General features: G+C 46.0%; 9 protein-coding genes across 9 annotated transcripts; 6 read left to right on the top strand and 3 right to left on the bottom strand.

Annotated features, from left to right (window-relative positions):
• Positions 1-3,153: 3,153 nt before the first annotated feature.
• On the top strand, positions 3,154-3,600 carry N7458_009087 (uncharacterized protein; the record flags this gene model as incomplete). The annotated part of the gene is made up of 3 exons (XM_056912469.1): positions 3,154-3,355; positions 3,410-3,507; positions 3,565-3,600. The coding sequence occupies 3 exons, from the start codon at positions 3,154-3,156 to the stop codon at positions 3,598-3,600; spliced, it is 336 nt and encodes a 111-aa protein (XP_056761318.1).
• Positions 3,601-6,569: 2,969 nt separating this feature from the next.
• N7458_009086 (zinc-dependent alcohol dehydrogenase) lies at positions 6,570-7,683 on the top strand (the record flags this gene model as incomplete). The annotated part of the gene is made up of 3 exons (XM_056912468.1): positions 6,570-6,591; positions 6,649-6,939; positions 6,995-7,683. The coding sequence occupies 3 exons, from the start codon at positions 6,570-6,572 to the stop codon at positions 7,681-7,683; spliced, it is 1,002 nt and encodes a 333-aa protein (XP_056761317.1).
• Positions 7,684-7,850: 167 nt separating this feature from the next.
• On the bottom strand, positions 7,851-12,734 carry N7458_009085 (uncharacterized protein; the record flags this gene model as incomplete). Its single annotated transcript, XM_056912467.1, has 16 exons — positions 7,851-8,645; positions 8,696-8,944; positions 9,006-9,417; positions 9,469-9,724; positions 9,783-9,911; positions 10,130-10,226; positions 10,385-10,394; positions 10,708-10,887; positions 11,101-11,251; positions 11,321-11,417; positions 11,475-11,501; positions 11,553-11,976; positions 12,033-12,227; positions 12,280-12,464; positions 12,515-12,568; positions 12,624-12,734. 16 exons carry the CDS (start codon positions 12,732-12,734, stop codon positions 7,851-7,853), a joined length of 3,372 nt encoding a protein of 1,123 aa, XP_056761316.1.
• A 2,386-nt stretch (positions 12,735-15,120) lies between these two features.
• On the top strand, positions 15,121-16,378 carry N7458_009084 (Cytochrome P450E-classgroup I; the record flags this gene model as incomplete). The annotated part of the gene is made up of 4 exons (XM_056912466.1): positions 15,121-15,270; positions 15,326-15,934; positions 15,995-16,126; positions 16,184-16,378. The coding sequence occupies 4 exons, from the start codon at positions 15,121-15,123 to the stop codon at positions 16,376-16,378; spliced, it is 1,086 nt and encodes a 361-aa protein (XP_056761315.1).
• A 1,095-nt stretch (positions 16,379-17,473) lies between these two features.
• N7458_009083 (uncharacterized protein) lies at positions 17,474-18,964 on the top strand (the record flags this gene model as incomplete). The annotated part of the gene is made up of 1 exon (XM_056912465.1): positions 17,474-18,964. One exon carries the CDS (start codon positions 17,474-17,476, stop codon positions 18,962-18,964), a length of 1,491 nt encoding a protein of 496 aa, XP_056761314.1.
• A 547-nt stretch (positions 18,965-19,511) lies between these two features.
• N7458_009082 (EI24 domain-containing protein) lies at positions 19,512-20,496 on the bottom strand (the record flags this gene model as incomplete). Its single annotated transcript, XM_056912464.1, has 3 exons — positions 19,512-19,629; positions 19,737-20,317; positions 20,395-20,496. The coding sequence occupies 3 exons, from the start codon at positions 20,494-20,496 to the stop codon at positions 19,512-19,514; spliced, it is 801 nt and encodes a 266-aa protein (XP_056761313.1).
• A 946-nt stretch (positions 20,497-21,442) lies between these two features.
• N7458_009081 (histidine phosphatase family protein) lies at positions 21,443-23,114 on the top strand (the record flags this gene model as incomplete). The annotated part of the gene is made up of 3 exons (XM_056912463.1): positions 21,443-22,028; positions 22,084-22,213; positions 22,265-23,114. 3 exons carry the CDS (start codon positions 21,443-21,445, stop codon positions 23,112-23,114), a joined length of 1,566 nt encoding a protein of 521 aa, XP_056761312.1.
• Positions 23,115-23,359: 245 nt separating this feature from the next.
• On the bottom strand, positions 23,360-23,823 carry N7458_009080 (arginase; the record flags this gene model as incomplete). Its single annotated transcript, XM_056912462.1, has 2 exons — positions 23,360-23,582; positions 23,639-23,823. 2 exons carry the CDS (start codon positions 23,821-23,823, stop codon positions 23,360-23,362), a joined length of 408 nt encoding a protein of 135 aa, XP_056761311.1.
• A 2,799-nt stretch (positions 23,824-26,622) lies between these two features.
• N7458_009079 (uncharacterized protein) lies at positions 26,623-27,126 on the top strand (the record flags this gene model as incomplete). The annotated part of the gene is made up of 2 exons (XM_056912461.1): positions 26,623-27,045; positions 27,073-27,126. 2 exons carry the CDS (start codon positions 26,623-26,625, stop codon positions 27,124-27,126), a joined length of 477 nt encoding a protein of 158 aa, XP_056761310.1.
• Between the last annotated feature and the right edge of the window lie 340 nt (positions 27,127-27,466).

Below are 27,466 nucleotides of genomic sequence, written 5' to 3'. Positions count from 1 at the left end.
CTTATACCAGATGATACGGCTGAAATATTAATAAAATGTATTGATAACATTCGTAATTCGGCATTCTCTTCCCTAGCTTTCTATCTAGTAGTCCTTTTAGACTAACCTTTAGCGACATGGACCCTTCTGATATTAAGGGTGGAGATCAGCATCTGGAACCAATCCTAGAGGAAGATAACTATGTCATTTAGTGTCACGGGGGATTTTTATATGAAGCTATTCCCCGGGAGGACCTGGAGAAACCTTCTGTCAACCTAAAAGGTTTCATCTGTGAAACGGCAGCAGGTCTGTGACTCAGCTAAAGGGCTACACTGCATGAGAACCCCGCTCACTGGTTACACAGAATCTGTCTTTGCTTCTTTGACTGTCTTGATTTCTAAGCAATCGCTGTACACAAAAGACTCCCATGAAAAGGATTCTGACGATTCCCCAAGAATCAATCTTGTCTCTGGAATACGACTTGTCCTCATCTTCTTACCTGATCGACAGGCCTTCTACCCTATGAGTAGATTTCCCTTTACAGCAGTTCCGAGGATTTATAGTATTATGTCATAAAAAATCCAAATTGAAACATATCGGATGACAGGAAGGCGGTCAAATAGAAAGCCGTCGATTTCCTTCATTTGATGTTCCCCAGAAAATCACTTCAGGTAGAACTGGGATGGATAGCATTTCCGGAGGACGATCAAACTCTAATAGGTACCATGGTTTAGAGAATGTAGCCTGCACCCACCACCCGTCTATCCGTTTGTCTAGTGGCAAAACTTGCATGCACTAAGTCTCTAGTGAAATTCTGCTACGTTACGCTCCATATCGTCTGCTGGACCACAATGACTTTGATTCAAGTCAATCCTTCGTTATCATTTCACCACTTCTATCAATATTCAGGCATCGCTACTGTCTTTTAAGGTCTAGACAAATTGTAGTGTGTTTCTGCCATGAACGGAGGTTCTAAACTGAATATGTTAATGTCAATTTAACTATCAATCATAATTACGTCATCACACTCTCCCACCTAACTTGATAGTTATTCACTAAAAAATAATGCTTTGTCTAGCTCTATAATGACTATTCAGCCACCGATCTAGACCCTGATCTAACAGGAAACGCCGATTATACTTCGCACTTTCTACTTGCCCTAAAACGAGGAACGAGTGAAGGGTTACTACCCTGCGTGAGCTGCCCGCAAAGTTTGGTGCGTTCGTCACTGAAAGCTACCGATGTCTAGACATCCATAGTGTCACCGATAAGGGTCTAGACCCAAAAGGCGTCGTATTATACTAAGATTGTTACTGAAAATTCCGCCAATCTTGCCACACAATCGTGCCACAAGAGAGATTCAATAATCGCGAACGCCCCAGATGTCTCGCAGGGATATTCTGAAGCTTAGCGATACACCTATTCTCCGTTCAATAAAAACGAATCGATCTATTGCGACTAGAGAGCCAAGCATGCGGTGAAGAAGGGGAAGAAATTTCTGCAAGGTTTAGCCGATTTAGACGGTACTACACTAACCAGAGTGCTTACATAAAAATGACCTATATTTCCAGAAACAGCAGTGGTAGAGGGCCAGGCAAATATCCTTTTTTTGGCTTTTTGGTTCCTTTTTTTTCTATTGATTTTGTTTAAGTTGTCGAACACCGTAAATTGCTGCATGCCTTCGAATTGATGACTTAACCTTGTGGCATTCATTACCAGTCTTTGATGGCAATGTTATTTTTTGATCTATTTCTCCAGATGCGTCGATTTCATTTGCTCTAATGTCCGCGACCGATACAGGAGATTGTCTTGATATTGGTTAGGGTCTTTATCATGAATAGGAGACCCGCCATAGCAAACTAGACAAGGCGATCAATACGAACGTCTAGAAATTAGACAAAATTCCTCCACCGGTTCTCGATCAGCCTCTGATTTAAATCCTTGGCGGAACTTTATCCCCGCATATAACTGTCTGACTTCACATCGAGAACAGCGGTTTCGTTTAATCTACCAACCAAATTTGCGGTGGTTCCGTTCAGCCCGGCTAACTTGGCTAAACTTTAGATTGAACGATATATAATTTAATACCGAAAAACGGCATTTGGCACACTTTGCGTTAGGCTGTCATTCCAGTCCACTCTACAATAGGACTAGCATGTGGCTTGTAATTATCTGATACGATCTTTCTGTACAGACCTTGTTAAATCCCAGAGAACCCTTCTTTTCTTGTATGAATCTATTAGCGTATGAACTCCATTTCTCACGCGTTTAGGTCCACTTACCCTATGATGTGGCTATCACCAAATCGTCTAGTGAATATGAGCGAGGTTGGAATGATCGTTCGTTGCTGTGGTCTACATGATCTGGAGATAGTGCATAAGTGGCTTTCCGGACCGTGGTTAGCTCTCGATTGGCTTTATCCGGGTTTGAAGAACCCCACTAAAATCGTTTGCTGTTGCAGGGGTTGTAACAGCGCATATGAAGTTCAACTATCTAGAGAAGCCAGTATAGATCTCCTGGTCTAGAATTTCGTGTTCAAAGTCACTACCAAGACAGATGCTGAAACCAGGATAGAGCCCGCGGAGACCCTAAAAAAACAATGTGGCGAGGTATAACCATGGGTTAAGAGAATGTTACCTACCTCCACATATTGCATCTATAGGCCGGGTTTATTCATTTTGCTTATGAGGGGAACTCTAATTGTGAGGGATCTAGTGATGTTGGTTCAACAATTATCATCACTTTATCACTTTCTTGCTCAAGATACGCACCAAAAATCAAGTTTCTTCTACTATCATGGCTAGTCAATTACCGCTGTAGATCCAGCTCTAACGAGAACCAGCAGATTATGTCATAACAGCGGGCCAACCACAGGGCCACTGAACCAAATCCGGGATCTTTGAATGTATCATCTGCACTCTGTGTCTCGTGCCACCATCAAAGATCGTTGTATCGTCTGCATTAGCTACATGGTTGATCTAGACGCATCGGTTGATTTAATCGATTCAATAACATGCAAATAGATTGCTTTTTGGATGATCCGGAATAGGATAGGCGCTATATCTCAAGGCGCCAGAAAAAGATATTTAAAGGCTGAGATCCTCTGACTTCATTCTCAGACAATTGATCCTGACCAAGTTTAAAAATTACCTCCTTGATACCGAACACTTCAAAATGCTCGTGAAGAACATCATCGCCGCTTTTGCTCTTGCTGGCCTAGCCACTGCTACTCCAGCTGAAAATATTCAAGCGAGAGCTAACTCGGGCACATGCGGTACCGCGACCAACCCACTCACTTCACATGCGTGGTGCTGTGTTTCTGCATTGCCCTTGAACATATTTTTCATTCAGGGAGTTGGATCAAACTGTGTGCAAGGTAAGGCATTTCTAAGTAGATATCGGAATGAACATCTGCTAATATAATGATTAGCCATCCACGGAGCAGGCAATACCTTCACCTGCCCCACTTCTGGTAACACCTTAACACGTCAGAGTTTCCTTTGCTGTGGGAACAACCAGATTCCGTCGGTAAGTTACTCTAGCTTCCTATCTCCTAAGTAAGGGGAAGGCACTAATAGAGAATAGACTGGGGCAACCCCCAATGTCGTTTGCACTGCCTGAAGGAAGAATTAAATCTTCTTCAGCCTGTAAAATTTAGCAAGGTTGTTACACAAAACTGCTACAGTTATGTTACTTATGTTATGGGCGATGGGGGCATTGGTGTTCAAAATATGGTTGGCAAGCCCATGTCTGATTATAACATGAAAATAGTACTGTAATCAAGAAAAGTCTAGGATAAAGAACGAGAACTACGGTGGTTAGTTAGGTTAAGTTAGTTAACATAGTTAGCGCAAGCTATTAATAAGCAGTAGATAGCGGTAGACGCGGTTCTCGAGAACCATATTTGGAGGCACCTAGAACAGCACAAAGCGGCTGGTGATACCGACGGTAAGAGATAGAGAAGGCAACACCTATCTGACAACGCTTACGGTCGAAAAATAAACAGATTGCCCGTTCACCCGCTACCATTCTTTGTTGTTTAGCTTCCATCAATCATCGATCGTGACCCATCAACAATCACCTTAATAATGTTACATGCGACCTTGGTTTTCATTATTCTCTTATTTACGGCCTTGGGGTGTATGTGACTAGGTAGTGTGCAGACTGTCGAATACGTTGATCCCCTAGCCGGTTTCGCTTGTCTATTTGATGCCACCTTCGAAAATGTGAGGATAGCTTTAATAAGCTTGGTGTGCGGTTTCTATGCGATTGTCCTGCTGATGCTATGCGTTTAATCTTCCAGAAATGATACTGAGATACCAAGAAGTGTACCGGTTTTCCTGAGGGTGCATTACCACCGCTTACAGTCATATATAACATGTAATGCTCTTTTGATGATGGTACTCATCAACAATGTTTACACTCTGGGCCCCTGCCAATTCAACCATCACATTAATGAGTTATTTGCACCGAGAAAAACCCATCGACAGACACCGTACATTACCAATCGCACTTGATGGCTAATGGCTCTCTTGATCTGGACTCCGACACCCTAGTTTCGCTATTTAGTCAATGTCCAAAAACTCCCGCTTCCATACTCAGGGCACGCCCAGTTGATTGAGAGCAACGAAACAGGATCTAGCGGAAGGGAAAGTGTCCAGTCTTGAATTTAAGCAGTCATAGTGTCGGCATAGGGCTACATAGTCTGAGATCGTCCAAATCGTCTCCACACTGACGTAGCAACGTTTCTTCTTTCTCTAGAGTACTTTCGTTATGATCAGAGACTGCTAGTGTGAGAGTGGTCATGCTATAAATGGTGTTGAAACGTTCAGAGAAAGTATTTAATCTTCCTCGAAGCCCTATGTATGAAGTTAACGAAGGGCTTGTCGCGGTAGTGGAGGTGTGTGGGAAAAGCCTATTTTATGTCCAACTTCGCGATTGAAAACCGTTGATTCTGCGACCGCTAAGAGGGCCTCGTAATTGCTGTTTAGAAGCTGGAACTTTCGATCTAGGAGCAGCTCCTCCCGGCCCGGGGGGGGCTGCTCGACCACCCTGATGATGACATATAATATTCCTCTATTTGCTGCATAACGCATTCAATATTGACTTTTTGAGCTAGGGATAGGTTTTATTCAAATCTGAAATGAATGAAATCCGAAAATTACCTCAAGTCACTTTCATGACGGTTTCTAGGCCGGCGAAGTTCCCCCTGAGAGCGGAAGACTAGGCAGTACAGTGATGGTGGTCGAAGACTTACGAAACACCACAGTATCACACTGTTAGGACTTTTGGGTATATTTCTTTACGTTTTTAATGAATCTACGCACGAATCCACTAACCTCGTGATTATCGGTCTTAATATAATCGAGGACGGTTTAGTCAGTTTTTGCGAAATCCTCCATACTATTCAATCAGCTAGGTCGACCGGTCGGAGGAACGTTTTGCTAGTCGTTCTATCGCTAGTTTCCTGGTTCGAGAGGCTTTCGCGCAGAATTTGCTCCACGGATACCTCGATCGTGGGCCAGCGGAATTCATTTAGGTTAAGCATATCCACCATTACGACGGCACCCGGTCGAAACCGGCATCAAAAGATCGCGCGTGAGGTTAGATGTAATTTAACTGATCTGCAAGGCTGCATAAGCCCTGGATCTCGAGATATTCCAATAAACCGATTTTGGCAAGAGATAGTTGTTTTCGCGCAGGGGGAAAAGTCCGGCCTACCACCGTCATAAGGCCTTTTGAGCGATGCACTAGACCACGGATGCTTCAGAAGGGTGGCTCAATTGTATTTCTTTGGTGGAAGGCTTGTACATAATTTGCTTCTCAGTTATGCCAATTCAATCCAAGTGTTGACCTTGGCAAGCCGCTGAAATAGAAATGGCTTCCACCTGTATTTTTTTCGCTACCGACTCTACTGCTGCTGATTGAAGAATTCGACCGTTTCGAAATGGCTGTGGTCAGCTGCTCGCGCGGCTGCAATTTCCCACTGCCAAGAGGGCATAATCAGATGTTCACGATATTCCATAAAACATCGAATGAACTCGATGTTTCCTCCCTTGCGGCAGCTGCTCAGGGCGGCCGGGTGACTACACGCTCCGGGAGCCGATCATTTCCCGAGGCAGCAGTTTTACCGTCACCTAGATTAGTAAAAAAATAGTTTCTTTCCTAATTCAAATCCGATGATAACAAACACTTGGCAGGAGCAAGAGTCCACATGAACACGCGGGTGTTTTCTAGTAAAAGCCATAACAGGGATAGTTTGACTCATGAACCATTGAGCAACGGCCATGTTCTAATATTAAACGGATCAGGCAATATTCGAGCGGATTCCGAACTAGATAGATGACGGAGAGCGGGTCGGACACCGCGTTATCACTTCAACCCCCTCAAGCTTACTCTGTAGTAGATATATAAGCGGTATGCACCCGTTACTGTGCGACTCACGCCATCTTCACTATACCTATTACCATCTCACTCCACCACAATATTTACTACCCAACTCATCAGAATGACTAACAACTGTCATACCGGAGGAGTGTCGGGCTGCCGTCGTTGTCGATGAAGGTCCCAACTTTACCGTGAAGACTCAAATGGTGAAGGTCCCAGTCCCAGGTAATACAATCTCAATAACGCTATGCCAACGGGATAGTGTAATCTTACAATTTACAGGTCCCGATGAAGTTTTGATCAAACTCAATGCCACCGGTATTTGCTATTCAGATATCCACTACATGTTAAACGACACTGGTTGTAGAAAAATGTCAGCATCGGGTATATGCTCCGCTGGCCACGAAGGGTCAGGTGTGGTTGTTAAGCTAGGTGAAAACGTGACGACATTCCAGGTTGGGGATCGCGCCGGCGTAAAGCCAGTTTGGAACACCTGCCGATCCTGCAGTCTTTGCTGGGGAGGCAAAGAGGTCCATTGCCAAAAGAAGATCCTCACTGGGGTGGGTGCCACTGGTAAGACAGCTTTCAAACATTTCGGCAGTATTCATTTTCTTATTGCGATTCCTAGGAACCTTCCAACATTATATTGTTTCCCCAGCGCGATACACCACTGTGATTCCAAAGGGAGTTCCGGATCACGTTGCCGCCCCCGCGATGTGCAGCGCGGCTACCGCATATCGCTCCATCAGAGAATCTGGACTCGCCGTTGGATCATGGGCCACAATCATCGGCGGAGGCGGTGGCGTTGGGATTCAAGCTGTGCAGATAGCAAAAGCTTTTGGGCTACGGCCCATTGTTGTTGACACAGGAAGCGACAAGCGTGTTCTATCATTAAAGATGGGCGTAGAGGCCTTCGTTAATTTCAAAGAGTTCCCAGATACTGTTGCAGAGGTTATTCGTCTCACTGGAGGTATAGGATCCCACGGTGTTTTTGTTACAGCGCCCCCTGCATATCCAACAGCTATCGGTTATATCGGTGCCAGAATCGGGGGAGTGATTATGTGCATTGGCCTACCTGCAGCCTCGTCTGGTCACAACATGAATGTGAACCCCACTATGATGATCTTGAAGAATCTGTCAATCAAAGGAATATTGGTGGGTACAATGGAGGATACAGAGGCAGTGTTGCAACTTGTTCAAAGGGGCTTGGTGCAAGAAGTCTGTGAGGTCTTGCCCTTCGAAAAGTTCCCTGAAGCGGTGGATCGACTCCGCAAAGGACAGGTTGCCGGGAAGCTTGTGATAGACTATGAATCTTGAAGTGTGATTGGGCGTCGAAAATATACATTTGAGAAGTTTCGTGCCTACTGCATGATATCTGATAACAGTACGCATGAAAGGCAAGCCGCAACGGTATCTAGCTGGATACAGCATTTAAAACACGTATTGTATTGAAAACACAAAGCTATTGTACTATATTACAAACCTCATTCCAAGGCATCCCAAGCTGCACATAAGTCCAGGTCAAAATCTTCTCCAAAGCCGAAGCACTCAGAGCCAAGGGCGTTGAGATCTCCCAAGTCACTGTAGCTTATTTCATGACAACTACCACTCATATGACCGAGCGTAGATGAATGAGGAAACGGATTTGCGACATTTAGAGTAGGTCTTTCCGTTATACCGTTCTCCAAATTATGCAGAAACTTTTCGAAATTTTCAGCAGCGTATTTTCCAATCTGGCTTTGATCGCACATTTTCAAAACAGGCAGAAATGATTTCAACTCGTTCTTCACACTCGGTGTTTCGACAGCACGGAGAAATAGGACTATTGCTGTTTCCAGGATGAAGTATGTATCGAGCCAAAGATATGTCGACAAAAGACCTCGGCGGTAGAATTCCATTAAGATCTCGATGGACTCACGATTTGCAGCTTCACAGGTCTCTGCTCGGAATTCGAAAAAAGCGTCATGGCTGTTGCTGCAAAGTATCGAATGGACCATGTAAGGCCTCCCGATAAGCATACGGGCGTAATTATATTTGAGGTTTAAATATAATGTGGCACGTGCAAAGGAGGATGGGAATGCCGAATTTGGGCGAAGGTGATCGGGCAGTTCGTTGTGCCATGTTCCCACTTTTTGGATAAACTCATTACTCAACTGCTTCTTGTTTCTCAAATTGTCGTTTTGGAAATATAGCTGCTGGGATATCTGGCCAATCAGAATACCAAGAGATGCTGAACTAGTGGCGTATCCAGGCGGTGTATAGGGTGTAGTATTGAATTCCTGCTACGGTTAGTCGTCATGAGAATTTATAGAAGGTAGAGATTTCTGACCTGTGAAGGTAGAGAGACAGCATTATCCGTGCGACCAAGGCCAGAGGGTTGTCCCAGCATGCAAGAACTCCGGTTGTCAAAGTCGCACAGGGACCACCAAAGACGTCGCTTAATTTCTGATCCGTATATGGAAGTGTCGTGCGCGTAGCCTATACTTTGGTGAAGGCCAAGCGACAGCGATATTCGGATTGCCACTCCCAGCATCGCCCAGGCAACACTGCGCTCATTCTCCCTTTGGCGGTACAAGCTCTGACAGGTTAGCATTCGTAAGTAAAAACAGAATATCGACGGGGAGTGGCACCAATCATACCATCAACATAATTGCCCGCACACTCTCCAAGCTCGATTCCTCTATCACATCATCCATGTAGGATCGAGCAATGTGAAAACTGGGGTCTTCATCGCCGCAGAGGGCCATGACCAGATACAATATGACCAGCACGGATGCACGCACCCCATTTCCACCATACATGTTATCAAGCCAAAGGTGGAATCTATCCTGATCAAGGATATATATGACGCTGTTGATCTCTGAAAAAAATCTCACGGCTGCTTGGTCAAGCGCCTTGCGATTGGGGAGATAGTCTGCATTTCGATAAGAGATCACTTGTCCATCAAACAACGACGGAGTGGCATTGTCATTGAAGGGTGATAGGCCGCGGGTATCTTTGGACAAATGGGAGATTATTTTGGCATTGAGAGTGGTGCAACTAGATGAGCCACTGAATCCTATAAGTTCACACAAATTAGTTTCAGTCTCCCTAAAATCTCACACGGCGCCCAGATAAGGGACAGTGAAATAGATGTTGGACTCACGAGGAATATTCATAGCATCCACCATCAATGTATTCTCCAAGTCTTCGATTCCACATTCCTCACTGGGAGGATGGGGAGAACTTGAGGATGCTGGAGGAGTATTCATTTGGGTGATAGTCTCCGACGGCCACGGGCCCGGCCCACCACTTGAGGTGGCCACAGCGGTAGGTTGTGAAGGGGCAGGAGAGCCTTCCGCTGGAGCTGGCAGGGTGTCTAATAGTTTTCGCAGGTCCTCAGTTCCGAAAGAAGCCGAAGGAACGAAATGACGAACCACGGACACCAGAAGCTCGTATCGTTCTTTCGAAGTGTGATATTACGGTCGGGATGTAGAGCCTCCTAGTTGGCATAGCTTGCCCAGCCTGCTGCATCGTTGGCAAGGACCAGAAGAGGGTTTTTCGCACTTTCTCGGGTTAGCATGTATATGAAAGGAGCGTTCAACCCCTACCTTCACCTTCCGCTGTCTGCATCCAGTGCAACTGAGAGCATTTTTTCCGTCGCTTATCGTCGCTTGCCATTTCGGCCATACCGAAATATCTTGGTAAGTGTTGAATAGGTATCAAACCAAGCGAAACCCGGTTAAATGCTGAAGGCAGAATAGATGCAGAATATATGCATTACCTCCGCAAAATGTTGGGGCGGTAAATGTGGGGTCGGGTGCGGGGGTTAGGCCGATCATAACTGGCTCGGCACATGGGCCATCATTTTCATACCGGGGCTAGCGGTGAAATTAGATTCTGATCGGAGTCAAAAAATGAGCGCACTATACAGTCAAATCATAGAAACCATACTGTATAGCCTCGTAGATAAGAGGTGATCTTTTAGATTGTAAGCCAACCAGCCCAGTTGCTACATTAATGCGACCAGTATACTCACCTCAATATCCCTATAAACTTTGTAAGTCCTAGTTCAATTCTTCAAATTTCTCATTGTAACACATATATTCGCTATATATAGTCGACCTAATTCTTCACTATACTAAAGACATGCTGTGAGATTATCCGTATGACAGCTTCTCAGTAGTCCTTCTCGTCAGATGATCCAAATAGGTCAATCCTTCACCCGTGGTGTTTGTAACCTGTCAATTTGCTCATCAACCCGGTCTTGTACATGAAAGAGCGGTTGACCTTGCCAAAAATGTCTGTATCACCTATCAATGAGTTGTTTGTGGGAAGTGGAATGGGCCTGATCAAACTTACACAACAAAGGTGATGTAACCCATGAGACACATTGTAATATTTCCGAAGGTCCTCAAAATGTCACTCGGGCCCTTTTCCACTGACCACGTGTTTATAACTTGAGAGAAACCATAGAAAATGAAGTTCTTGCCTGTCATCAAGAGGATGAAGATCTCCGTAGAATTTTCCCGGAAGGCGTCGCTGTCGCTCCCAACAGTTATCAGTCAAGTACTATTGCGACGGAAGAATTGGACAAATAAAACAAATCTTAGGAGAATGAGGTATACTCACAGTATGTAAAGGTTGGCAAATGTCATACCTATGGTTGTACCACAGCACACACAACCATGGCAGAATGCACCCAGATAATATCCATTCGGCTTTGGGTTGTCAAGATCCCACATGAATACGAACCATCCAATGCCACAGAATAAAGCAGCAAATAGCATCATTGGAATGCGGAACTCAGGCTCATATGTCTCTCTGTTCCATTTGGTCAGCCTCCTGGCAACCATATCTCTTAGCCATGGGCTGGCTAGACTGCTGATCACGCCTCCAGTTAATGCTATAGGTCAAATTTAGCGGAACTTTTCTCTATTCTTTCGGAACTTAAAAAGTGAAAATTAAAACTTACCACCAACATAGAAAGTACCATTCTGATGAGCATTCAGATTGTAGGGAGGAGGCGTCCATATTTGGGCAAGAATGTAGGAGACAGCCACATAAAAACCCTGTATCACTTTATTATTAACCTCGTTGTTGGTAGAAAAGAGTGGGGAGAAACTAACAATGCATGCACCACCCATAGCAATCGCCTAATAATCCTGGTTAGCAAGCCATACACAAGAATGGCAGAATTTACCCACCCAGATAACTGCAGGGTTGATAATCACAAAATATGGAGCGAAAATCAGCCGCAACAAGTTGGCGTCTGTGTGAATCCCGCTGAAGATTGCAAGTCCCTGTATAAATGTTTTCTTCGGCTCCGCTGACGAGGACACTGGCAAATTTTCCTCATGCCCGTGATCGATTTTTGTCATTTCTTTACCTTCCGCCTGAGCAGCGGCCTCAAGAGAAACATCTCTTCGGGTACCCTTCCATTGAGTCTCTGGAAGAAACAATATAACTGACAACAATCCAACAACGGTAAATGGCAGATGAATGATGAACACATATCTCCAGCCAAGACCCTCCGCTATCACGCCACCTAGGATCGAGACTAGAGAAATAATGCAGGTCCATGTCATCACTAGCAGACCAGTCCGCAGAGATCGTTCGTGGACGAAGAATCTTTGGTTTTACCAGTCAGCGGCGCAAGGCATATGCAGGATTTAAAATTGACACACATATCACCCATAACTGCAACGGTCAAACTTTCAAATACCGCCGAGCCGAGGCCCTGGATAATCCGCCCTGCCAACAGAACACTATAGTTATCTGTGGTGGTGCAACAGACAAGTGTTCCAACAAATCCCATGACGGATGCGAAGATAAACTGTGGTCGTTTCCCGTATTTTTGTGCTAAAGCGGATCCGATTGGTCTGTATATATGTATTAGCCCAATCTCTATATTAATACATATATATGACTTACCCGTAGCAAGCAGTCGTAAGCAGTTGATATGCAGTAAGCATTGTAATATCCTTAATAGGTCGCTTCAGTGCGAGCGACATCAAGACCATTGATGGAGCAATCACGGGCGGCGGAATGGAGGAAAAAATGATTGAATTGGCGAATAAGACAATATATGTCAAGCTTTTCTTCCACTGTGACCAATTCTGTGCAAAGTTTGAGATTCGGAATCCACTAACCCACAGGAACCACTTACCAAAGGGTCGTTCGGGCTGTTTGAAGGCTGAGGAACTAGGACAACGTTTGCATGCTACTCCATTTAGCATTGCGTCTTTGTTTGAATAGTTATTATTTTTTGGAATTACCTTTCCAGTGCCATACTTCACCTGAGAAGAGAGATGTGCAGATGATTCACTGAATAACAGAAAGGTTCCAGGTGCATGGTGCTCATCCACTTGGATGATACCTAGGGACATTTTGTATGCTATCACAAGAAGAATCTCAAGTTATATTTTTGGGTGGTAATCTTTGGTTCAAGGGTGTTGGCTGCAGGCAACCAGGGATGCTCTTTTATATCCTCGCCGAGCAACCAAAGTTTTCTGGGGAAACTATTGCGGGGGACCTCCACATACCAAACCCCTGGTATGTAAATGTTTAGCTTGGATTTCCGAACCAATGCACTATGGCCGACGACACTCCGCTATTGGTCCTCCGATCAACCATTTATTCGGGGCCACTAATCTAGACCATCGTCAATATAGAAGGATGATTCAATACTGTTGGTATGGAATAGTCGTTGTTTTTTGTTGCACCGTTAATTAGATCTAGACTTGCTTTATTTCTGTATAGAAAATAGGTTGATGTCGACCATAGTACATATCCTCCTGTAATGCCCAGTCCCCCCTTGTTGATTTGGACGATTCACTACTACAGTGACGGTCCAAGTGTGGTGGATTCGGCTGCATATCAATCTCAACTGCCGGTGTTTCTTTTATAGGGGTGATGTTTATATGGAACAACGGCGGATATGGTTCCTTCAGAGCCATGGCTAGGTTGTAGGAAATAGCGAGGCTCCCGGAATGCCAACTGAGCGGTGTCCGAGTGGGCGGCCTACGCCTAGACTCGCCAGGAACATTTAGAGCGCCGGTATAGAGAAGACACTCAAACCCGTATATGGGCTGTACGAAAAGTAATTTTTACTTGCACAACTCACCCGGTGCTATCCTTTTTTGTCCGGCTTTTGAGTAAAACCTACAGCGGGACTTCTACAACTTGATGCTTCTGTATCTTGGTTATTGATCTCGTTCGTCATATCGAGACTAGACCTCCGTTTCTAGGTGACTATCCGAGAGAATATTTAGCCTGTCACCTAGTTTGAAAATTAAAGTTCCATGTATCGATGGAAATTTAATTGAGGAATAGGGCTAGTAGTCCTAGTACGCGAATGAGATTGAGGATGGGACCAAGCGGAACAATCTTAGATGCAAAGGTTGATTGATTGAGAAAGAACGAATATCATGGGGCAGGTTGAAATACCCCATAGATGGCTAAGATACACGGTGTTACGACAACCGTAATACCAAGGATACCAAATAACTATACAAAACACAGAGGACAGTGGGTCACTGGTAAGTTAACGCTCCGTGTCTCGACAGTTTTTGCACACTCGAGATTACGTAATATTGTGCCTGTCAAATACCCCCATGACAAGCTGAATTTATCGACTCCTACCAGTTAGACTCCACGATGGCGTCGAAAATATTACTCAAGGATTAGGGCAATTCCTTAGATGCCAAATCTCTCAGATTGGGGCAGGATTACGACGCGAAGCATATTATCTGTTGCCCGTATACAGTAGGCGGTGGTAGCGGTAAGATAGGTGGGTCCAGGATGTGTTGAAAACTTACGGAAAATGACTGTAAGTACCATCAGAGTGATCGGCGTCCGACTGAGCGGCATCCGAGTGAGCGGCATCCGCAGGCTATTCTCACCCGCACTAACCTATAAAAGTAGAGACGATACGAAAGTGAAGCGAAGGATACGGCAGGCAAAGAGTCGGTAGATTGCTTCCGTTGAAAGGGCTGCCGCTTCGGCAGCACGAATAGGGAAGTGGAGATGTCTGCGCAACCCGAAACAGTGGGGTAAAGAAAGCGGAGGGCGGAGCCCACAGCTATAAATGCACATACCACCTGTGCACGTAGAAGAACGCATTCATAGGCAGACTAGTAGAGTTTGCACGAACTAGTCGGCAATTCAAGAACTAAGACCTACCCGGGTCGTTCGCTTATATGTGCGTCATGATTCTAAAGTAACTTCATTCGCGTCGAGGTATTGTTCAGTTCAGAGACGGCACAAGACTTTCAGAAGCGAAACTAAAACGTCTTTTGTCAACATGCTATTTAATATATTACATGTTCTCATTGTGCTTGCCATTGCTCTTGGACTCTGGAACGTATCTCATGCGATCTATGATCTCCTCTTTTCTCCATTGCGAGATATTCCAGGCCCTTTCTTCGCTCGTTTTTCGAGTTTGTGGGAATTAGACGCTATTCGGAGGAATGGTCTTAACGAGACCTACATACGACTACATGAGAAATATGGTCAGGAGGCTCCCTTTCTCGGATTTTGCGACCTTGGCTGACTGGAGACTGCATGCACCAGGACCTGTCGTACGCATTGCACCGAACCGCTATAGTTTCAACACTTTAGAAGCTTTGAGGACTATATACTCATCAACTGGGGGGATTTGCCAAGTCAGACTGGTACGCGGCCGCTGGTCATCCAGATAAGCCGAATATCTTGAACATGCAAGATTCGCGACTTCATGCCGAAAATAAGAGGAAAATCGTTAGCTTATACACCATGTCGACCGTGGTCAATTATGAAGGGGCTGTCGAAAAGATGAATGTTGTGCTAATGCGCAAATTCCGTGAATTTGCGGAGACGAAAAGGCTCGTTCAGCTCCCGGTTTTCCTACAATATTACGCCTTTGATGTCATTGGTTATATCACGGTCTGTCTTCTCATCGAACTTTCAAAACCGAAATCCGTCTCTAACAACGTCACAGATGGATAGAAATTTCGATATGATGGAGACAGAAAGGGACCGTACTGGTTTCCTACACAAAATCAAATTTGCCACGGAACATCATATGACATTTGGTCCCTTTCCTTTCTTACATGTTATACTCGCCAGGGTTGCCGCCTTGCTTAAGATGAAAGATCCGCATAATGAGTTGTTCCGGTTCATCGCGGAATCGATTCAACGGTTTCGCCGGGTCGGCTCAGAGCCCAGTGAGAACCCAAAGTCTGAACCGTTCCTCGCCAAACTTTTGGATCTAGAACGGAAAGGGAAAATTGATGAAGGATCGATTTTCAGTTCATGTGGTTCGAACATCATCGCTGGGTCTGATACTACAGCCATCACTCTAAGTGCGGCTTTCTACTATATATACCGAAACCCGATGGTTCTCAAGAAGCTCCGAGATGAGATTGATGCACACGAACGCGCAGCACTGTCGTCGAACCCAGCTAGATTCAAAGAAGCGCAGCAGATGCCATACCTACAAGGAATAATTAAGGAAACGCTTAGGATGCACCCGGCCGTGGCCCAAATGCTACCACGAGAGGTTCCGCAAAACGGTGTCCTCCTGAGTGGGTATAATTTTCCAGCCAAGGTGTGTGAAAGCTTACTATACGTTATCGGTCGTGTCGTTGATATAAATCCTTTCGTTCAGACACAGGTCGGCATCAGTGCATGGGCAATCCACTATAACCCAGACCTGATTGATTCCCCGCGAGTTTTCCGTCCTGAAAGATGGCTCGAGGACAATGGAAACACGCAGCTGAGTTCGGCCTTGAATTTTGCGGTTCATGAATAAGCCCATAGACCCTTTGCTTTGCGTAGATACTAATTATGGTTTTAGTTCGGCGGTGGCTCGCGTGTCTGCCTCGGCAAGAATATCAGTCTGCTTGAGCTGACCAAAGTCATCCCGGAGGTGGTCCGTCATTTCGAGATTCGCTTCGAAAATCATAGTCCGCCGTGGGAACTTGACGTAGGCTGGTTCACTTGGTTATCGTACAAGTGCTGGATTGAAGAGAGGAAACCTGCGAAGGACTAATCTTCAAACTTACGGCCTACTTTTTTTTGGGCTGTTTGAAGGTTATGTAACGTGTCACGTATCATTGGGGAATTGATACGGACACAGCAGCTTTTACACAGCAACGAAAACCGTAAACGGGAAGAACAAGGTCACTACAACAAACTCATCCAATTACAAGGCACGATTTTGCGGATCCAGGGCCCAAGTCTTCGGATATTTAATTATCTGCCCAGGCGCTGCTGAGACCTTCAATGATCACATGACAATAGCGCGTTGGGTAACTAAGCAAATTTTAACAACAGAAACAATGCTCTTGCATACCTGATAGGCACGGAAAAATCAGTTGTCCTTTTTGTAGTCTACGGTTGATCCCCCTCGTTTACCATGTTAATGGCAGATTAGGTGGTTTGACCGATGCTAATCCACCGCGGGCATGTATATATACTTGAATTGAGCTCAAAAGGAGTGTATATTTCTAGGCATTGAGCAGATTGGAAAGGGCCCGACTGTTTTGCTAGCAAGACACAGATTGAATGAATAATTTCTTATTTGTCTTTAACCGAGTATGGGTTCTAACATGAGGAGAATCTGGGACAATGAGCGGGGTTGTCTCCGGCAGGGCGCCAGTTGAAAGCCGCTTACCAAACGTGGAAAGAGATTCGGAGGACAGCGGAAGTCCGTAAGTTTGAAATCCTGAAGAGAACTTTAAAGCTATATGCACAGATCATTCAGAATGTCTAGAAAGAACCTTTCAAAAGAGCATGCAGTTGAAGCGTATCTGGCTAGAGCTTGGCTCCGGTCTCTAGATTCGAACTTTTGAACTGCCACCGTACCCAACGACACCCGTGGAATGTCTGGCCAAGTTTGTCATCAGATGTTTGGACTCTCTGTCAGGTAACGGTTCAATTAAACTTTGGACCCCGGAGTTTCACCCCCGCGGTATCGTTCTACACACTTGATTTTGCAGCAATCCGGGGCATTGACCGGAACGTCTCCGTGCCACAGTCCACTGATCGAGACACCTTTCGCTGTAGAATATAAAGATTAACAAGACACCTGCGAATTTCCTATCTCAGGCATAGAAGCTAAATCTCATTGGTTGACTATTTCAAAATGTCGTCCCAGAGTGGCCCCGCCAGCCCGATGCGCTGGCACTGTTTGCTTATCTTCGTTTTCGCTGTTATTATTCATTCGTCAATGGCCCTGGGGCACGAGAATGATGCTATAAAGACATATCCTCTCCCACCCGGGGTTACAAATGGGACCTCATACTCTGTTTTTGTTAAATCTGGAAACGGGCCGTTTCAACAAGTCGAAACCTTCTTCGCTAAGGTAGCCCAGGTCAATACTACCTCTGGCCAGGGCGTTGAGCACAACACCTCTGTCGCACTCTTGGACTTTTCCAGCCCAGTCAACTTTCGACTTCAATACCACAACGGCCCTCTGAAATCAGTCGACATCCGACCCTATTCCCTTGGCATCGGTCCCCGAGTCGCGAATGGTGTCATCGAATTTTCGCTGTCGAAGCCACAGAATATCCTGATTCAGGTTAACGAAGGCTTGTTTGATACCCTCCAGCTGTTTTCAAACTCAATTGAGACAAGTAACCCAGTTAACGATCCCAATGTCATTTACTTCGGCCCTGGAGTCAACAATGGGACCGGTATCCAGAACGGAATCCTGTCTGTGCCTTCGGGGAAGACCGTCTACGTGGCTGGAGGAGGTCTACTGACCGCGCAAATCGCTTTCCAAAATGTGTCCAATTCTGCGGTTACTGGAAGGGGTATTCTGGCAACTAAGTCATCCGGTGCTGTGCTGATTGAATATTCCTCCAACATCACGGTCAGAGATGTCATCATGCTAAATCCCAATGGCTACGCAGTCATCTCTGGCAGCTCGGAGGACGTCACCATCTCTGGTATCCGCTCATTCTCTTCCAAGGGAAATGGCGACGGGATCGACATTTTCTGTTCCCAGAATGTTCTGATCGAAGGAGTTTTCATGCGAAACTCTGATGATAACATTGCCTTGTACCAACATCGGTGGAATTATTATGGAGACTCGAAAAACATCACGGTGCAAGATTCATCACTATGGGCAGACTACGCGCACCCGATCAACATCGGCACGCACGGAAACACTCCTAACCCAGAGACGATGGATGGCGTCACGATCCGAAATATCGACATTCTCAATCACCACGAGCCCCAGATGTGGTACCAGGGCTGCATTACAATCAACGCAGGTGACAGCAACCTTATTGAGAATGTCCACATCGAAGATGTCCGAGTCGAGGATTTCCAGCTGGGTCAATTGTTGAACTTCCGGGTCATGGACAATACGAAGTACAACACATCGCCCGGTCGGGGAATTCGAAACGTTGTGATCAAGGATCTCGTTTACAACGGTCATCATGCGAACCCTTCGCAATTCCTTGGATACGATGAAGATCGTTTGATCACCAATGTCACGTTCATCAATCTCACTGTGAATGGACTGAAGGTCAACGATGCGATGCAGAAACCGACGTGGTACTATACCGCTGACTTTGTCCCCTTGTTTGCGAACGAACATGTGCAAAATTTGACCTTTAGAGCTAGCTAAGAGCAGGCAGATGAGATGTAAATTCATTACAGATAATCCAGTAGCTTGTTCAATCCAATTCCCTACGGCGGGTCTTCTGGGACGCTAGCTCGCAATCAACTCCGGCACCTACACCGGGCTCAATACTTCACTTTTTCCTTTAGGAATAAGCACATAAGAAACGCACATCTAAAGACCCCAGCATATTAAGATGAGGTGAGATGTTAAGAGCCATATAATGCTCTATCGTATGCCCACTTCGATGATTCCTCGGTCATTCTTGCCCATCAATTAGCTTTTTAAGGCCCTGTGACCCCAGGTTTCTAGCATTTGGTTTACTCTTGCCTACTTTAGCTTTCATTCTCTTCCACCAGCTTCCTCTCTTTGAAATATCTCACATGCAGAAACTCTTCAGTCTTTTGTCAGATGGTTTGACTGAACTTTGGAACGAGAGCAGGCTCATTGAGTATTCAATTGGATTCCCATTGCTCCCCGAATGTTGGGTTTCGAAGCAATGCGTTCTTGACCGTATTTTTCTAGCACTCAACTTTTCCTGTCAAGTATGCTCTTAATTTGATACCTTCTCTAGATCTGCCGCCCACAGCGCTGCCCCAACTGCATTGGTGAACGAGAAAGCAATTGAAGCGAATGGAATCATCTCTAGAGCAAATGCCGCTATGCCCAGTCTAATTATCAAAGAGTCAGAATAAGGTTCCTGGAAGAATATCAAAGACGACCAAGAATTGACCACCATCCAAGTCTCACAAAACAAGAAAAAGACAAGCCAACTTACCCGGTATAAGCCCCCCGGTGGTTTGCAATCCACTCCTCTCGTTGCCGGGCATTCCAACCCTTGAGCTCAAAGTACCGAGTGTGCAGCACGGGTCCGACTCGTTTGCCTTGAACGACAATGTAAAGTACTGTCCCGACAACCGGAATCAAATTCAGGGGTAGATAGATCAGAGACCTAAAGATTGTCTGAGGCGTGAATCTGGAAAGTGGACGCGAGATAATCTTGCCCAGTCTCGCCACCGTATCCCTGCTACCTGATCGAGGTTTGAGCTGACGACCCTGGGAAACCAAAGATTCCTGACCGCGGGCGACGAGCGTGCCATCAAATGTGTCAATGAGCGCCTCTTGCACAACGAAAGACCGCGACAGGAGGTTGGTTATGGTCGCACTTTCAGTGAGAACTAGCAAACCTGCAGAAATCGCGGCTAATGGACCACTTGTAAATGCCATGATGGCCATCTGGGGCACGTAGGTAAAGAAGAACATGAATGACGTAACGCCCATTCCCAAGCTAAGGGTGCGCCCGATACGAGACATGAAAGGGCCCCAGAGGTCTTTGTGGGTTGCAAAGTAGATGATTCCCTAGTTGGATGGTCAGTTTCCGTCGTATGACTACTCGATGGAGATGCATCTGCTGCGGGATGGATAATTTGGCATACCTTGATCGGGTAGAGATACGCGCCTGATTTGAGGACATCTTGTGATGCTGCACGAACGCTTGTGGCCTCGGCCGCGGCCATGCTCTTCAGCTTATCCGACATGTTGGAATTATTGAGAGTTGATGAAGAGCAATTCTAAGTCATGACCGTGAAATTGAGAAGGCAGGCTTGAACAGGTCAAGGCAGGAAAGGGAACCCTGGCAGGTCCCTGTCCCTGGCCGCAGCGAATGATGTCATCGGCAACGGCCACAATTACGAGTATGACACACAGTCACGTGATCGAGCACATGTTTGTTGACTTTCGACTTGACGTTCGACTGTTGCCCGTACTTAACTGGATAGAGTGAATGGAAATGAATGATAGCCAATTGGATCTCTCAACAAGAATTGTCTCATTTTGTCAATTGCTTATCGTGAACTAGAGAAATTTACCCGCAACTCGGTGGAGTTGCACCGGGCGGCGGGGCTCCGTCGAAGACAATTCGGAGATTGTTGGTTGCTTGGAGTAGTTGCTCGCGTGGTCGGGTGGAATTATAGGCACAATTAAGGCTAGTAGATTCGTATCTCCAGAGGGCGATAAGTTAGTTACTAATTGACTCTCGTGCCTGAATTAACAATCGCTTGACTAGTACAATACGAGTTAAGCTATCCCAAGATTACGAAGTCAACCATGTCACTCAGGAAACGAGTAGTAGGAGCACGGAAGAATCGATCGTCCGAAGGAAAGGATCAGCATGAGGAGCCACGAGGTTTCACCCAAAAGCCCCCGCCGAATTTCCAATTCGAAATTTAAATCATAGCCATCCCTACTGTCAATTATTTAGTTGATCACCTGCTTATTCTTCGTTACAGATTGTATCGACCTTGGCCACACGGAGTCCAGGGACCCGAAGAACCAATCGCATCAATTCCGTTCTATTGTGTAGATTTCAATTTTCTTGCCCGCATTCCGGCGCGTGTTGCTGGCATTTGGTTCAAGATCACGCCCTGTCTTGACCTCAATTTTACTCAATCTCGAACACGGACTATCAACGATCCCAACGCAGCTATGAAGCTTCTTGCTGGAGCCGCATTGGCCTCCGTGGCCGCCGCGGCCACTTCATCGGCCCCAGTATCTGCACCCACGGGTGCTACTTACGCGTCAGGTTTCGATATGACCCGAAGCTGGGCCAATCTCAGCCCCTATAAAGACGCAGACAGCTTCGGACTTCCTAAGGGCATGCCTTCGGGATGCGAACTCTCCCAAGTGCACGTTTTGCACCGCCATGCCGAACGATATCCGACTAATTATCCCTTGGATGGTGAAGGCATGCAGGACTTTGCGGCCAAATTGACCAACTACACCAAGGCACACTCGGGCAAGGCTGTCGCCAGTGGTCCGTTGAAGTTCCTCAATAACTGGAAGTACGTCATTGGCGAGGACATTCTCATGGAGACTGGTGCAGCTACCGAGGCTACCTCGGGCGCTCACTTCTGGATTAAGTACGGTCGTCTCTTGTACCGTCCCGATCGCGATAATGTGGCTGCGTGGAACTCATCTCTAAATGTCTATCCTAATGGGACCGCCCGTCCTAAGCCGGTTTTCCGGACTACCTCTCAGTCTCGAATCTTGGAGAGTGCTCGCTGGTGGCTTAGTATGTGAAATCAATTTAGATCAAAATCCCGCTTCATGCTGACTTGACTAAATAGGCGGCTTCTTTGGCAACAGTGGTGCCAACAGCTCGTATGAGCAATATGACCTGGTCATCATCCCCGAGGTTTTTCCGTTCAACAACACCCTGGCTTCATATGAATCTTGCCCTGGTGACATGACCGAGGGGTGAGTACGCAACACCTAATTCCTCTTAACATCCTACTAACGTATGATTAGTGATAACGATGCAGAGGTCTTCATCTCTCGCTACACCAAGGCTGCCCGTGCTCGATTCTCTGCATACCTCCCTCAAGACTTCAATCTAACTGCCATGGACGTGCTGGCCATGCAGAACCTCTGCGCCTATGAGGTTACCAGTCTTGGTGGCTCATCCTTCTGCTCCCTATTCACCGAGCAAGAGTGGAAAGACTTTTCCTACAACGTTGACGTTCAGTACTACGGCGACTACGCATACGGATCTCCTACCGGCCGTGCTCAGGGTATTGGCTACGTGTTGGAACTCGCCGCCCGCCTCCAGCAGAAGCTGATCACTTCCAGCGATACCAGCATCAACTATACCTACGACGACAACACCGCCCAGTTCCCCTTCGGCCAACCGTTCTACCTGGACATGTCCCACGATGACATCATTTTGTCCGTCATCTCTGCCCTCGGCCTTGACTACTTCAAGTACGGACCCAAGGGTTTGCCCGGTGATGTGGACCACGCGCCTTCTAAGCGTACCTTCTCTCTTTCCGAGATGACCCCCTTCGGTGCTCGGTTCTTCTCGGAGATCTGGACCTGTCCTCGCGATACTTCCTTCGATGACTTGGACCCAATTCTCTATGAGAACCCTATTCTGGATTCTACTCCTCATACTACGGACTACATTCGCTTCGTCCTCAACAACGCACCTCTTCCTTTGGATGGCCTTGTTAGCTGTGAGAAGGCTAAGAACGGGTTCTGCCCAGTCGAGAAGTTCTTGAAGGCAGTGCCGACTTTGAAGAAGAAAGCTATGTACCAGGAGGCCTGCTTCGGCAACTATACTACTGGCAGTCAGGTTGGTGATGGTGCCCCTGGCTCCTAGATGAGGTTGGAAATGATCATGATGTACTATACATGGCATTGTCAATCTCGCAAGGGCTAAAGTCTTCGCGTCTGCCACTCAAAACTTGATAGCGTACATACCATATTTATTGTGCAAATTCGCTCAGATGTAGAGTTTGCGTTGTTACTTTTTACTGTCACTACTACTCCCCTGTCCGAAAGAAAGTCTCGCAAAATTCCCGTCGGCCAGGCCGATCAGTGTGAGGCTCAACTTTGATGGTTTAGTTAGTGGGTTTTCTCAACCAGATCCATAGCAATAAGATTCCGGGTGGCATGGATGCGGTGCGAGATAAAGATGCCCTCTTCAAGAGATAGCCCCCGAGAAACAGGGAAACCAGTAGAGGGTGCCACCTCAGGATCAAACGAACTGATGTCGTACGATATATGTATCGGCGTTTTATCGGCAAGATATTCTAGTGCAAGATCCATGATCGTTTGAATACCATCACTGGAGATGAATTAGAAAACAAAAATTGCACAAAGTCCCAGACGCGATTATACTACCTCACATCATCCATAGTGAATGTCTTGATGCTATTTTGCATGGTAAGATTTTCTTCCGCTTTATCTATATCTTGAAGACCGATGTAGACAAATTTCCTCAGGTTGATAAGGTGAGACTCCGTAATACAATCGAAGATATCCTTTCTTCGCGACTTTGCCAGCCCCGAGGCGAATGCCACAAGCATTCCGTGAATTCGTCCACTAAGGCTGGTCTGGGGGGTGTTGATATCTGTATGTGCATCTATCTATAGAACGGACAGCTCGGCACCTCCATATATTTCGCGAACTGCCCGTACGTTCCCTACGACGGTGTTAAGTCTAATCGAATGATCACTACCTAGAGTCATCACGAACCTTCCTTGTCGTGGATGATTGTAGACACACTCGCTTACCCGTTTAGTAACGAGGCTTACTGTGCCGGGATTTTTCATTCTGCTAACATCAGGATCTGAATGATAGCTTAAGTTATTCAAATTGAAAGACAAGTCATCTTGGCTGAGGTTATCGAAGGAGCAAACGCAGTTCGCTTTTGATTGAATAGCGGAGAAGATGCCTTACACAATCAATGATCCAGGCCCATGCTCCGCACCTCCCCGAGGCTGTGCTCATGGTCAATACTGTTCATCTATTCGTTGTTCCCTTTTCTATTCAGATAGACGGTTTGATAGCCATACCGCGCCGCAGGAAAATTTCGCAGCAACAATTGCCGGGAGACTATGATCTGCCAGAAAATTCGGCGCAATAGAAGCCTATCGCGCCATGCTGCTCATAGATATTTGGAAGTTGTTGGAAAAGATCTCCGAATTCGACATAAATTGAAATCAACCATTTGATGGAAAGTAGGCCTCTTTTAAATCTCCGTCATCGGCTACACTCACCTTCAAAAGTGTTGATACGTCTCCACATCCGATGCATGCTGATATCATCCTCCACTAAAGTTAAGTATAAACAATTTGAGTTGAAATTTCCGCGGGCAAACCCTCGACTTGAAGCAGATTCATCAGGCACAGAATACATTTTGTAGTCGTCAGTACGGCACCAAGAGCAAAAATCTTTGAGATTCTGATATGACTACTTTTTGTACTCCGTAAGGCTGTCTATGCTTTACCATTCGACGTAACACTTTTTAACAATTAAAGCATACTTTGACAGAGGAGTAGCCAGAAATCAAAAAAAAGCACCAAAATTTGCCATGGTATGATTCGAGCAAGGATAGTTGATAATTCTTCTATCTGGACCAGTCCACTCAGTCAAAGTGTTTCTATTTTCGAACTGGAATGTCTTTTTCATCGCTTCATATGGGACCAGCCACTGGAAACAGCTCTTCCCCCATGAGAATGGTGATGGTGATTCTGAGCAACGAAGGAACGAGTTCAAGACTAAAAAAGCGAGCGATCAGTGGTCCTGGCCTTGAAAGATTAGTGGAAAGGGTTGCAAACATGAACGCCATCAGCACCAAGGACCAGATCCCCGCGAAATACCCGACCGTCTTCGAGGGTCAGAGTTGGCTTGGAGACGTCCATATCAATAACTTTAGTTTTCAAAAACAGTTGCACTGGTGAGCCTGCTCCTAGAGGTGACAATGCGAGTAGAGATTCTGCCGGCAAATGGGGCTCCGCCTGAAAGAGCCAAGTATGACGAACCATCAACATTGACTTGGTAGGCCGATTGGCCAGGTTGAAATGCCCTGAAATGATGGAACGGAGCGGAAGGGTTTACAAACCGTGGGTCTACGCGAGGCTGACTGGCGGGCTGAGTTGACGCTATGGGAGCACAGCCAAATTTCGCGCCAAGCCTCGTTCTCATTGGTCAGGTATTTGGAAAGTCATGTGCTATTCGGTGGGCTGGGATCAATTGGTCATTGGTTGTCGTCTCACTCCCTTTCCTTATTTGGCGTTGGGCCAATCTACACAAAAGATGGAAAGTGTTTGGTGGTATGGTTGACAGTTAGCCTTCTGGATGGAGAGACAGATAGTATGCGCCTCATAAGAAAAACAGCATTAGAATTCTAACTTCAACTATCTTGTCTAGGTCCGTCAACCAGGGACGTGGCTATATTGCTTCCCCCCCGCTCCGCCTTCTAGGACAGGGGAAGAGCTTCTCGCCTCCCCAGCGAGTAATCTGCCTGAAACTAAAATAAGCTCCCGATCCATATCGCCAACTCTCTTTCTCACTTATGGCAGAGCATCATTTGCGACGTATGTGAAGGAGTTTGCTACTTACTGAGAAGGCAGTGCAAAGGATATGGTGAAACTTGCTTATCCTATTGGTCCAACAAATCACTGCAGATGTGTCTAGCCTGTTCGACTAGCGTCGCTTGTGCTAGGTTAACCCTCCGCTTCTGTAAGCCAAATACACAGAAAAAGAGTCGTTTTCTAAAAATTCATCTCAAGCGTCTCTCCTGTAACCTCTGACTTTTCTTCGTTTTTATTTATCTAGGTTTGAATATTCTCAACCTTTGTGGCAGACAATACTTGAACCGTATTCATGTCATTCGGTTTCTCTGTTGGAGACTTCCTTGCTGGCGCGAATTTAGCCTACAGGCTTATACGCTCACTTTCGGAAACTCGAGGTGCGAGTATGGAATATCAAGAAGTCATCTGTGAGCTCGGCTACATTCAGCAAACATTTCTTCACGTCGAACATATGAACTCTAGCAACATCTTCAGCCGAGCGACCATAAATGCGATCTCACATATAATGAACACATCGATTGATGTAATGGCAAGGTTTCTCGAAAAAAAAGAAAAATATCGGCAGAGCTTGTCCAACAACGGTGGACAATCTTTAGTAGCGGACAGCTGGAGGAAGATTGGATGGAGTCTATTCAAGAAGGACGAATTGGCCGACCTCAGGAACACTTTACAGACAGGGCTGACAGCAGTCAATATTTTAATTTCCACGGCCAGCAGGTATGCACTGACAAGGAACCCTATTGTATAAAGTCCCAAATACTAACCTATAAGAAAATTCAAAACCAGTATATGACGCCTCAGGCCGTTGCAAAGTTTCAGACAAGTAGTTTTGAGACACAAGTGCACCAGAAATCATCGGATTCCTCGTCCGCAACAACTATTATCGCTGACGACCGCCTAGGAGGGAAAAGGGATGAAGCGTATCCGAAAGTCGAAGATCACAGTCAGGCGCATACGCAACGAGGAGCTTCTTCTGAGGAAGTTCAATTTATCAAGGAAGAACGGAATTCTTTAAACGAAGCGGGTCGCGAAAATGGAGAGTATCTCCGACGAAAAGCGGCTGAGCGGGACGCAGTTCAAGCGCTAGCAAAACTTGGGATGCTCCAAGCGCGCCCCCCATCTCCTCCGCTGGAGAAGAAAAAGCCAATCAAATTCAAGGATGCTGTTGGTCGGAAATTTTCTTTCCCATTCGAGTTGTGCAGTACCTGGCAGGTAAGCCGCAATATTGAGTATTCATAGGCTACATGGCCATTGACCTCGGCGTTTGATACAGGGAATGGAGGATCTTATTAATCAGGCATTTCTTCATATTGACATAATTGGTCCACACGTTGCAGAAGGCCATTATGACCTTGTTGGGCCAAATGGAGATATCATCCTTTCCCAGGTTTGGGAAACTGTTATTGAGCCTGACTGGACTATAACAATGCATATGTGGCCCATACCAGAAGAGCCGCAAGAACAAATCTCAGTACCACAGGGTCAGACTGCTACAGGAAGTTTATCAGAATATCTATCAAACAGGGCAGGATTGGGTCTCTGGAAAAGGGGGAAATTGGACAACAACGATACTTGACGGTAATGGGCTTACATTGGCCTAGAGGGGACAGACTCTTCGCTTCACTCTCAGGTG

Source organism: Penicillium daleae, assembly GCF_028827525.1.
Source record: "Penicillium daleae strain IBT 16125 chromosome Unknown utg000008l_segment0_segment0, whole genome shotgun sequence".
In the NCBI taxonomy this organism is placed as follows: domain Eukaryota; kingdom Fungi; phylum Ascomycota; class Eurotiomycetes; order Eurotiales; family Aspergillaceae; genus Penicillium; species Penicillium daleae.
The sequence above is the reverse complement of the archived record's forward strand: the minus strand, read 5'-3'. Positions and strand labels throughout refer to the sequence as shown.